The 12878-nt window shown below is 41.1% G+C and overlaps 2 protein-coding genes across 2 annotated transcripts in view; both read left to right on the top strand.

Annotated features, from left to right (window-relative positions):
• Positions 1–7793, top strand: part of gucy1a1 (guanylate cyclase 1 soluble subunit alpha 1) — a 33287-nt gene extending 25494 nt beyond the window's left edge. The window contains exons 7-8 of the mRNA XM_088341755.1: positions 1168–1322; positions 3328–7793. Of these exons, the coding sequence (XP_088197881.1) occupies positions 1168–1322; positions 3328–3466 (294 nt within the window). The 3' untranslated portion in view covers positions 3467–7793. The remainder of the gene's footprint in view (positions 1–1167; positions 1323–3327) is intronic.
• Positions 7794–10313: 2520 nt separating this feature from the next.
• gucy1b1 (guanylate cyclase 1 soluble subunit beta 1) overlaps positions 10314–12878 on the top strand; it is a 28505-nt gene continuing 25940 nt past the window's right edge. Inside the window, exons 1-2 of the mRNA XM_088341756.1 lie at positions 10314–10457; positions 10652–10725. Coding sequence (XP_088197882.1) covers positions 10455–10457; positions 10652–10725 — 77 coding nt within the window. The 5' untranslated portion in view covers positions 10314–10454. The remainder of the gene's footprint in view (positions 10458–10651; positions 10726–12878) is intronic.

Below are 12878 nucleotides of genomic sequence, written 5' to 3'. Positions count from 1 at the left end.
AAATTCACAAGTGCAAAGGCTAACATGGCTGGCAATCACTTGTATACTGGAAGGGATGTCAAGGAGTCAAAACAAAGCCAAGGAAATAGAAAATGGGGGGACAAGCACTCTTGTATTGGAAGGGCAGTCTGTCATGATTTACCCATTGCTCTCACCTGCACTCACTCGTTTAGCCCCAGCTCCCATTCGTTTCCTAATTAGTTCTCCTCCTATTTAAACACGTCACTCTCATTCACTCCTGGTCAGTCCGACTGCGAACCTCAGCGCATGCAAGGCAAGCACTTTTGACTCTGGCTCCCGTTTGGATCCCGACCTGTTTCTTGTATCCATCCCCGATCCATGCTCCGTTCTCCTGTCCCGGCTACCCGTATCCTGATTCTGTTTCCTATATCGATCCCGATCCAAGCTCCGTTCTCCTGTCCCAGGTACCCGTATCCTGATTCTATTTTCTGTATCGATTCCCGATCCAAAGTCCGTTCTCCTGTCCCAGCTACCCGTATCCTGATTCTGTTTCCTGTACCGATCCCCGATCCAAGCTCCGTTCACCTGTCCCAGGTACCCGTATCCTGATTCTATTTCCTGTATCGATTCCCGATCCAAGCTCCGTTCTCCTGTCCCGACTACCCGTATCCTGATTCTGTTTCCTGTGTCTATCCCGATCCAAAGTCCGTTCTCCTGTCCCGGCTACCCATATCCTGATTGTGTTTCCTGTATAAATCCCTGATCCAAGCTCCATTCTCCTGTCCCGGCTACCCGTATCCTGATTCTGTGTCCTGTATCGACCCCTGATCCAAGCTCTGTTCTCCTGTCCCGGCTACCCATATCCTGATTCTGTTTCTGTATCGATCCCCGATCCCTGGCTTCCCGCTCGTCCCGGCTACCCGACTTGTTCCGATCTCCGATCACTCACCGTCTCCCGTCCCGGCTGCCCGACTTGTTCGGATCTCCGACCATGCTCCTTTCGCAAGGGCTTCCCGCTCCTCCTGCCCAGCTGCCACCCCATGCTATGTGATAGTTCATGTGTTTTTGCTTATTAAATACAATAATATTGGTTCTTTTTTAGGAAGGAAGTTCTTTATCAGCAGGTGGCTATATAATACACACTGTCCATTTAACATTTTAACTGAGGATATTGTGGAAAAATTGTGTTTTTATGTCAAATCGCAGATGCGAATCGGTCTACATACCGGATCGGTGCTGGCCGGCGTAGTGGGAGTTAAGATGCCTCGTTATTGCCTTTTCGGAAATAACGTCACTCTGGCCAACAAGTTCGAGTCTTGCAGCCAACCTCGGAAAATCAACATCAGCCCAACAACGCACAGGTAACGTTACCGCTCTTGTATTTGCGTCTATTGTTTTTTTTTTTCTATTATGTTGCTGCTACTGTAAATGAGACTGTCAAAATAAACAGTGAAGAAAATAAGTATTTGAACACATGGAGGGGTCTCAGTTTTTCATCGTAGGTGAATCTCCACTGTGCGAGAGATAAACTAAAAAGAAAAATCTAGATATCACAATGCATGATTTTCTAACGATTTATTTGCTTGATATAGCTGCAAATAAGTATTTCAACACCTGAGAAAATGAATCTTAATATTTGGTACAGTAGCCTTTGTTTGCTATTACAGAGGTCAACCGTTTCCTGTAGTTTTTCACCAGGTTTGCACGTACTGCAGGAGGGATGTTGCCCCACTCCTCCACACAGATCTTCTCTCGATCAGTCAGGTTTCTGGACTGTCGCTGAGAAACACGGAGTTTGAGCCCCCTCCAAAGGTTTTTGATTGGGTTCCGGTCTGGAGACTGACTGGGCCATGCTAGAACCTTGATATGCTTCTTATGGAGCCACTCCCTGGTTTTCCTGGCTGTGTGCTTCTGGTCGTTATTGTGTTGAAAGACCCAGCCACGACCCATCTTCAATGCTCTGACTGAGGGAAGAAGGTTGTTCCCCAAAATCTCACAATACACAGCCCCAGTCATCCTCTCTTTAATGCAGTGCACTCGTCCTGTCCCATGTGTAACGGAACACCCCAAAGCAAGATGCTACCACTCCATGCTTCACAGTAGGGATGGTGATCTTCAGATTGTACTCTTCATTCTTTTCCTCCAAACACGCTTAGTGGAATTATGACCAAATAGTTCTATTTTGGTCTCATCTGACCACAAAACGTTCTCCCATGACTCCTCTGTATCATCCAAATGGTCATATGCAAACATAAGACGGGCCTTGACATGTGCTGGTTTAAGCAGGGGAACCTTTCGTGCAATACATGATTTCATAGTGTATTACAATAAAGGCATATTCTATTTTATTACCTACAGTAACATTGGAAACGGTAGTCCCAGCTCTTTTCAGGTAATTGATCAACTACTGTCGTGTAGTTCTGTGCTGATTCTTCATCTTTCTTAGAATCACGAGGTGATATCTTGAATGGGGCTCCACTTTAATTAAGATTGAGCATCATGTTTAGCTTCTTCCATTTTCTAATGATTGCTCCAACAGTGGACCTTTTTTCACCAAGCTGCTTGGCAATTGCCCTGTAGCCCTTTGCAGCCTCGTGGAGGTGTTCAATTTCGTCTCTGGTGTCTTTGGACAGCTCTTTGGTCTTCACCATGTTACAAGTTAGTCTGATTGTATGGAGTGGACAGGTGTCTTTTTGCAGCTAACCACCTTAAACAGGTGCATCTTATTCAGGATAATACATGGAGTGCAGGTGGACTTCTAATGGGCGGACTGACATGTTTTTCAGGGTCAGAATTCTATATAATACTCAAATTCAAATACTTATTTGCAGCTGTTTCACAGGGATAAATTATCAAAAAGTCATGCATTGTGATTCCTGGATTTTTCTTTTTAGTTTATCTCTCTCACAGTGGACATGCACCTACGATGTAAATTTCAGACCCCTCCATGATTTCTAAGTGGGAGAAATAGCAAAATAGCAGGGTGTTCAAATACTTATTTTCTTCATTCTATACCTTGTGATTTATTTGGAGATTTTATTTCTGCTAAATGTTATTGCACTGTTCTCTTCCATTAAATTGTTAATCTAAATTCGGCCAGTTTACTCAATATTTTTTGCCTATTTATGCTGATAGTTTTTTAAATCTATTTTTCCCCTCTTTAAAGTCTTAATATCCGTAAACATTTACCCAGGTTTGCCATTTCTAATCTCGTCGCATACAATTTTGATATCAATGACAATAAAGACAATTCGACAATTCAATGCTAACAAAGTGAGCGAACTCATAAAAATGAAGCACTGCGTTTCTCGAAACGTGCAGTCCGTCACACTGATTAATGTTTTGTTTGTGTACTCGTCATTTTAGATTGCTGAAGGATCGTCCAGAGTTTATTTTCATTCCCAGGAGCAGGCAGGAGCTTCCGGCCAACTTCCCAGAGGAGATTCCTGGTGTTTGTTACTTTTTAGAAGCTTCCTTCAAAACGTCGCAACTCGCTCGGAAATGAAACCCAGCTGCTGCAAGAGGGGGCTTCTGCCTTTCTTTTTAAAAACCTTATCAGTGCTTCTATATTAGAATTGTCCGGATTTTGATGTCGCAAAGTGTATGTTCGGCTTGCGGTCATTTCAAAATACAGTGGACCTCAGTTCATTTCAAGGGCAGGTGCCTCATTCCCACCATATGAGTCATATGTAGAATAGGGGTGGCTGATCTAACAAATATAGATAATTTATTTAAAAAATGAATAAATTCTATTTTAGTTGATTCTTTAAAGAAATATATACAGTAATCCTTGGCTGTATCACACTTTACCTATCGCATTTTGGCTACTTCACTGATTTTCATTAAGCATTGTGTTGCAATATGATTTTCTGCCTGTGTCTGCATTTGCATCAATACCGTTGAAGTCTAAGTTGTAAACACACGTAAAACAGCATGAATAACCTACAATTGTTTTCAACTTCAAGTTTCTCTGAAAGCCATCATGACAACAAAATGCTCTGCACTGTCAGGACCAGAACGGAAACAGGACCCAATTGTTACGTTTCTCACAAGTTTTATTAAAGGAAAGAGGAAGGGGTGCGCACACGATCCGGTGTTCGCTGGACGTGGGAAGCGAGTCGCTCTCGTACTCGGATTGTGATCCGAACACGGAAGTGGGTCTTCCGGAGCGGGAGATGGCGATGTCAAGGACGGAAAAAACAGGTCCATAGCCGGGACGGGAGGGTAAAAACGTGATCGGGATTAAAAACAGGCCGTAAGCCGAGACGGGAGATCAAACGTGGTCGGGGTCAAAACAGGTCGCAGCCGGAGACAAACGGGGAGTTCAGGAACGGATGGGTGGAAGAACGAGTGCAAAAAGCGGGACTGACGGGGGTCAAAGTCAAAATGCTTACCTTTTAGAAACAGAGGTTCGTTGACGGACTGACAACAGCCGAGTGAAAGGACTGGGCTTAAAAAGGACAGGGAACCAAATCAGCCATCATGACAATGAAGTAGCTGGTGGATAACATTGCAGGGCAGAAGTACATCGATCTCAAACATTAGTGTATGTATTTTGACCCCTGCCTAACTACAATAATTAGCACAGAGATAGCATCCATATCAAAGTCGCACAAGCCACACTATCATGATTATGGCAGGGGGCCCCAAACTATCATCCTGTGGGCTGAGAATTGCCCCGAGGGCATGAGTTTGAGACCCGTGAATTAAACCATACAAAACATCGACGGTGTGGAAAATCGCTTTCCAGTTACAAGTCATGAAAGAAAACTGGGAGGTCTGACATGACTAAACGCTTAACTCAGAATTATTCGCTGACCCTCAACATCAAAGTTCCCATTAGAAAGTCGACTGTTGTTATAAATCTACCGACCATCAATTCGTCCTAAACTTGAGAGGGATGATTTAACACAGGATACACAATGGGACTCTCAAAGTTTTCCATAATCTGATTTGAGACTCTGATGAACTTTTACTATTTATTATCTTTACTCAATGTCAAATTTTCCCGTAGCGATTGAATTAGTCTATATATAATCACCTCCGTGAGACCCTTTCTTTTATTTAGAATATTCTCAACCCGCCATGTTTGGCTTTCTTCCAAGGAGTATCGTGTTTTTTCAGGTGTTTATACAAAAAAATTAAAGGGACAGTGTGTATGATTTGACCGCTATCTGACACTGTGTTCCGTGGTGCAACTGAAAAGAAATGCTAAAAAGCACAAGGAAGAATGCAAACTACAGTGAGCAAAAAAAGCAAAAATTGTCTTCATTTGATTGTTGCCCAAACGAGGTTTTTGGTTTTGAGGTACCCGTAGTAGCAAGATGGCGGACAATTATCTCAGTTCGCTCTAGGTGAGCCTCTTATTATATAAGATATTACAAATATTGCCAGGACCAGAACGGAGAATGGACCCACTTGCGTTACGTTTCTCTCTGTTTTATTGGAAGAAAGGAAAGGGTTGCCCCCACAATCTGGTGGTCGCTGGGCACGGGAAGCAGGTCCCTCTGAACGCAGAAGTGGGACTTCCGTGGCGAGCGATGGCCGTGTCGGGAACGGAAAACGGGTCAGTTGCCGGGACAGGAGAGCAAAAACTTGGTCGGAGGCGAGTCGTAAGCCAGGAAAGGAGAGTAGACGGGGTCGAGGACAAAAAAGGTCGAAAGCAAGAACAGGAGAGTCCACGTGATCAGGATCAAAAGAAGGTCAAAGCCGGGGGACAGACAGGAGCAAAAAACAGGTTGGAGTCAGGGTTGAAAAAAAGGCTTGCCTAGTGTAAACTGAGGTACGCAGATGGACTGACAACATGGGACGGATAGGAGTGGGTTTAAATAGGGACAGAGAGCCAATCAGAGTCCGAGGCAGTTGACGCCAAAGGAGCAGGCAGAGGTGATTCACATCGGTAATCATGACAAATATATCGCCCTAAAATCATTTTAAAAATGTATGTTTATACGTTGACGTATTTTTTCGAATCAATATTACTGTTTTTGAGGAATACCTTTTTTTACCACTAGGAGGCACTAAATAACACACACTGTCCCTTTAAGAAGTTCCACAGTTGAGGTTATATTAGCAATTGAAGGCAACACTAACAACGCAATAAGTGGGCTTGTTGTTTTTTCCAGAACTCCGAAAAGCTCTTCTACAATAGCTCCAAATTCCCAGCAGTCTTGAATGCAGCATTCTTACCAAACTCAGCAAACTTGCACTGAATGAATCCTTAAATAGAAGAAGGAATAATACAACTTGACATTTTTACACGGTTAAAATGATGTTTAGACTCAGCCTTTAATTTCAAACCCCCAAAATAAAGTGGTGTGAATGATAATTTCTGCTTTTTTTGTTGAAAGTATTGTGATTGTGAAAACAAATGTTGGTAAAACAATAATGTAGAGGTAACATGATTCCTTTTGTTTTGTATATTGAGTCCTAAGTTTTTGGTCACACATGAGTCCTGTACCATTGTTCATCTGTACAAACACTCACTGTGGGATGAGTCATTTCTCTCAATTTGAGTTTTTTTCTAAAGAGACAGTGTGTATTTGACCACTGCGTGTCGCTGTATAGTGTAGTGCGACCGGAAACGAGTGCTAAAAAGCACAAATTACGGATATGTGACTAAAGGCACCAATGTGCTTTTCATTCTTTCGCCTAGAGTTTTTGAGGTTTTTGGGTACCCGTAGCAGCAAGATGACTCCTTCACGGTGAGGCTTGTATTATGTAAAATGAATACAAATCTCTCGACCTATGAGTATTTCAATAGTGAATTAGTAAATACATATAGTTTTGTTTTAATGAATGAAATTGTGTTTTATCACTAGGGGGCACTAAATGATACACACTGCCCCTTCAAAACATTTGAGTTGATTACTTTTATTTTTGTTTTTTAAAGATTGCAATACAAAAATGATGATGCCAAAAACATTAGTGACACTGTTTGATGTATGGATTTGAAATGCTTTTTGGGTTGATTAGAGTGAGCCAGATAGCACGGCGGCACAGTGGTTTAGCGCGTGTGCGGCACAGTTCTGAGATCATGAAATCGAAACTTCCTGTGTGAAGTTTGCATGTTCACCCTGGTCGGACCAAATTGTCCCTAGGTGTGAATGAGGGAGTGAGTTGTCTGTCTCTGTGTGCCCTGCGACTGGCTAGCAAACAGTTCAGGGTGTCCCCTGCCCACTGCCCGCAGATACCTGGGATGGACTCCAGCACCCCTGTGACCCTACTGAGGATAAGCGGTGCAAATAATGGATGGATGGATAGAGTGAGCCAATATTTGAATACAACGGGAAAGAAATACAATGAATATTTTTCCAGTGAATATTCAAGCAACCATTTCCCCATTTTTAAACAACCTGCTTGCACCTTGACCCTACTCAGAAAAAGTACCGTCACAAAAATAAAGAATCGACTCCCCTTCATAGTGTCTATTTTTGAGATAAGAGATGATACATTCAGCTAGATTACACTTTATCTCAAACTAAGATAAATAGAGCAGTCTTCAGGTGCCTTACATAAGCAGGATCGCACATTTTTATTTTATTTTTATTTATCACTTTTCGTTCTTCCGAAATGAATGCAAGTCAAAAAAAATCTTCGATCAAAGTATATATTTGGAATTCATTATACATTCCAGTATTGTAGTTTCCGAGTGAAGTATTTTTACTGTTTTCACTGCACACATGTTTATACTCTATTGATGACATTGTTTTCATAGCACAAACAGCATTTGAGACGAGAATAAACGGAATGTCCTTCAATCATTCATAAGGATGTGCTTTAATTGTTACTGTAGTGCAAATAAGAGTGCAATAAATATAAAATGAAATCAATCTGAGTCCAAAGTGTATATTTTTCCACCACAAACATGAATATTAGGTGAAGGAGCGTAAGTAAATGCTGTGATTTTGTTTCTGGAGGATAGCTATGCAAATTCAAATCAGATTCAGATTCAGATATACTTTATTGTCATTCTTGTACACGTGTATACAGAACGAAATGTCGATACATCTGACCCGCACAGTTTTCTTGAATGTACAGATATAAATAAATGTTGTACTGAGTTAGAGTATTGAAGTACTGGTAATATGCTAAATAATTTATAGCTATGTATAGTATTATACAGTAGTGCAAAGAGTGCAAGAGGAGCAGCTAACCAGATGTGCAAAATGGGCAGTCAGGTAAACAAGTCATCATACAATAACAATAACACTGGAGTACGATAGTGCAGAGGAGAACAGATGTGCAAAGGAGTGGCTAGGTATAAGAGAACTGCCAGTAGTGCAAAAAAACACAACAAACAGATGTACAGATTAGCAGCTGTGTAGGCGTACTGTGTGTGTGATTGACCATTTAACTGTCTAATGGCCAGGGGGACAAAGCTGTTGCAGAACCTGTGTGGGAGAATGTATCTTTAAGTAATTATGTTTGATCATAATCTCCCATACATCCACCTTCTGTCGTTCAAATTTGGTCTTCATTGCTCGATATCAGAGGTAGGCAATTATTTGGAGTCACACTGGGTCAAAGCATTTGGCCAAGGGGCTGATCTTGGAGACCTATCTAATTATTTTTTGTATGAACCAATATACACAAAGACATATAGATGTTATGATTCTTTATATTTGCTTTTAAATAGTTTTGTTTCATCAAACTGGTTTTAAAACGCTCACAATGAAAGCAAGATAATATAACAGGTCCCTACTTTAAGCACCTAATCTGTGTAGAATTCTGATCCCGTCAACAAGTAAAGGCCGAAATGTGGTTAATTAAAAGCTTAAATATGAAAACACACGTCTGAAAATAGCTCAACCAGGAAAAAGCAATTAAAAGAAAGTGACAGACAATTTGAAATTATTCAATAGGTATTCATTGACAAAATATATGTGAGGTTTCAGCACAACAACACCAGTCAGAGGGTGCCATGGAACTGATTGGGAAGGCCTTGTGTTTATTGCAAAACTAGTTTTTAAAGGCAACTGTGACAGACATTCAGTGTTGGATCGTTGTTGTAATACCAGTTCAACAAAATCCAGCTATGCCTAGGGCTGTAAGACTTTGCATTATTACCAGCCTCATTTATGAATGGACTATGATTTCTGTTATTAGTTTCCGTTTTCCTTCCTCCTCAGAACGCCTTACGTTAAATCCCTCTTCCCCATTAAAACTCTTAATCTGACGCTTGTGTCTGCAAACCGTAACTGTATTATAAACATAACATGATCAGATATTTTGTAGGCCAGCAGAGAAGCCCTGATGGCCCAGCACTTCAAAAATGATTGGCCATGAATGCCAAGACCAAACCTACATCCATGCTGCAGCGAGGCTTTTAACTAGGACAAAAAAGTCAGATCACATCACGCCGATTTTGGCTAACCTGCATTGGCTCCCTGTTAGCCTAAGATGTGATTTCAAGGCTCTCTTAGTATTATACAAAATCATACATGGACTTGCTCCCTCATATCTTTCAGATCCGATTTTCAGTCCGAAGCCTTCGTTCTGAGAGCGCCGGTCTTCTGGTGATCCCAAGAGCCAAGAAGTGTTCTGCTGGTTCGAGAGCGTTCTCCATCCGGGCACCGGTGTTGTGGAATGCTCTTCCCCCTGAGATCCGTTCTGCAACCTCAGTGGAAATGTTTAAATCAAAGCTTAAAACACACTTCTACTCTATAGCATATGAATAACCTATACTTTTCTTGGACAATATCTCTGTATTATTTGTGTTTGCAACATCCTTTGCTGTCTGGTAATCCTGAAAGGGGGATGCCACATGTGCGGTCCCTTCTCAAGGTTTCTTCATTTTCCTCTTGTTGAGGTTTTTGAGTTTTTTCTTGCCCTCATGTTGGTTCCAGATCAGGGGATGGTGTAATAATAGTCTGAAAAAAATAGTCTGTGTAATAACCTGTGAAGCCCTTTGAGACTCTTTGTGATTAAGGGTTATACAAATAAAAATGACTTGAAATGACTTGACTTGCTAATGTCAAAGTAATCTGTGTATATTATATTGTTTAATCAATTACAATAAAAATCATTATATCTGAAAACCACCAAAGAAAATATGTTTTTTAGTTTGGGTTGTACACCTTTAAATCACAGGACTGACAGGTATGCGTTTTTCTTTCTTTTTTTTTGGGGGGGGGGGGAAGTAATTTTAAAAAGTTTTTTCCCCAAAAACGTTTTTTTAATCTCTTAGCCCGAAAAGCGTGTGTTTGCGTACTTTATTTTTCTTTTTAAACAAGTACTGTTATAACACAGCAGAGCCTTCATCAGCATCATCATTCTAAACAAAAGAAACCACTTTCCCATTGGCCCGCTGAGCCATTACGTAACGAGTATCCTAACCGGCCATTGGACGAGCGTGTTGCCTGTCCCAAACTGATGGAGCGAGAAGCTATGGACGCAGCGACGACAATCAGCATCTGGAGCCGAGCGATGACGTTTCTGTCCGAAGAGACGCTTTTTGCTTAAAAACAGCGCAAGGAAGAGCAGCCTGCAAAATGGTACGTATAATTTAGGCTCCTTGTTGTAATTCTGGCAAGGAAGCAACGTTTCCGCTTTTGCTGCGTTATTGCTCGGAATATTAACAGGTGAATACGATCCTCTTCCTAATATGTCCGCTTGCCTGGACGGGGGACACTTTGGACAAATCTGTCCAAAAGATCTCTATGTAATTCTCCACGTTTTGCATTTGCAGTACGGCTTTGTCAATCACGCTTTGGAGCTGCTCGTTTTGAGGAATTACGGACCGGAAGTGTGGGAAGACATCAAGTGAGTGTTTATTGTTATGCTATTTTTTTATGATTGTTATGCTTATCGTCCGCCGTGGCTGGCATATTAAAATGTTTGAGTGGGGACAGGCAGTTAGCTGAGAAAGGATGCAGACCCACTGGACGCTTGATTTTAATGATTCAACAAATAAGATTAAACACTTATAGTAGGGTTAGGGAACCTTTTTGACCCAAGGAGCCATAAAATCAAAATATTTTGGCTTTTTTGGAGAGAGCCACACTATATATCTTAAGACAACATTCAACAAAACCGCCAAGCCTGCTCTCCAGACAAAAGCTCATTTTTCAGCGCATTTTATTTCAAGGTAGGACGTTAGATGATTTGATAATATTTATGAAATAATAATAAGGCAAAAGTCCGTGTTCCATATCAACACGTGTACCACTTGTTATGTACTTATCTCCCTTTTTAAGATCATTGAGGCTCATTTTGTCCATCATTTTTACACTAACAATGGTTTCGGAACAAGGTGCGAGCAGAGTTCTTTGGCAAAAATGTCATAAAATACTGCAAACGAAAGGTTTCTGAGCTATTTCCCTTCCGTGATGAGTGGACGCAAGGGAATGAAGTGCTCAGTATTCATAAATCCGCCCAACCCTTCCACTCATGTAATCAAATTGCTCTGGGTGCTTGGCTAGCAAATGTTCTTTGGGTGTTTACAGTTTGTTCAGTAGGCTTTCATCATAAAGTGTCTCAACAGTGTATATATACTGTTTAATGAGGTTCCACATAAAGTATTCCTTCGTGACATACAGCTAAAACAGATAAAAACTGTATTCTAAACTGTGCCCTATATATACTCTACCAAAACCTCTTTGGTGTATGTGTTGTTTCGATTTCGCAAGTGCCCGCTTCGCTCGAATGTCAATTTTAATGATACAGAGTAAATTTGACTGAGCAAAATTTTCTCTCCACTCCATATGTACTCACGAAAAGATTCATATCTTACTCGCGAGCCATAGATTCCCTTACATATAGGGACTAAAACTGGTGTTTAACATAACTACTTCCTGGATTAAAAATTCTAAAATTGTTAAGAATTACAAACTACAAAATGAATTCTGTATTTTTCCATAAATCAAAGCTACATAGGGATTAGCTCCTCTGAAATACTTTCTTTATTCTTATTTCTGCGCAATGCTGCTTCGTCCATGCCAGATCTATGCTTTTCGGAACATTCTGGCTGAAAAGAAACTCAAGTGTCTTATCAGCGTGATTAAATTGTTATGTCCTTAAGTGACAGCTTTATTTGGCTTTGTGGTGTCCGCTGCAAACATATTTAACATAGCAAACATGCCGGTTTTTGCCCTTTTCTCTCCAAGGTCACAGTGAAGTGCTACAGGAGGAGACTTTTGTTAGTCTCCTTACTCTGTTTCTCTTCACCTGTCTCCGCATCCTTGTTAAATATTTTTTTCATGGGGTCACTTAGGGGCCTCATACGCTTCCTATCTACACTTCATACTCGATCCTTATACTCTGTGCTTAATGCACTGCTCGGAGACTAAATGTAAACAGAACATTCTGCCACAGAGAATACCACTGCCCCCTAGTGTCGTGAAGATGCATTTGCAATTAATTCTGAGAAAGTTAAAAAAAAAGTTACCTGAAGTCGAACGCCCCAGAGCCCCCCTAGATGTAGCCTCGGGCCCTCCTGGGGTCCTCACCCCCACTATTCGAGAACCACTGCCCTAAAATGATATTTTCCTAAAAAAGGACACTTAAAATGTTCCTACTGATTCTGTGGTTTTAAGCTAAATAAAGAAATTAAACTTACCCATGAGCAAAGATGTACATTAGAATATATATTTTTTATTGTCATGAGATTAGACATGGCCCTCCAGGACAAACATGTAATACCTAAAGGAGAAAAATAAGAGGGAAAAACACCTTACATTTGTTATGCTAGGAAGGCAAAATTCACAAGGCGGTGCTTGTAGACTAGCCTAAGTTTTAAGTGCATCAGAAAAACAGTTCAATGGAAAATAGTGCAATGAAATTTGCGGCAACATTGTGCAGTTTGTTTCAGGCAGAAAAACAACTGCCAGATCCACCAAAAGTGTGTTTTCCGATCTGCGTCTGTATTATCATGTTATCGGGGATAATGTATCGCGGCCGAGGAAGTGCAGTTCAGT

Source organism: Urocampus carinirostris, chromosome 8, assembly GCF_059441175.1.
Source record: "Urocampus carinirostris isolate Australia breed hairy pipefish chromosome 8, RoL_Ucar_1.0, whole genome shotgun sequence".
Classification (NCBI taxonomy): Eukaryota; Metazoa; Chordata; class Actinopteri; order Syngnathiformes; family Syngnathidae; genus Urocampus; species Urocampus carinirostris.
This window is presented reverse-complemented; position numbering and strand designations above follow the sequence as displayed.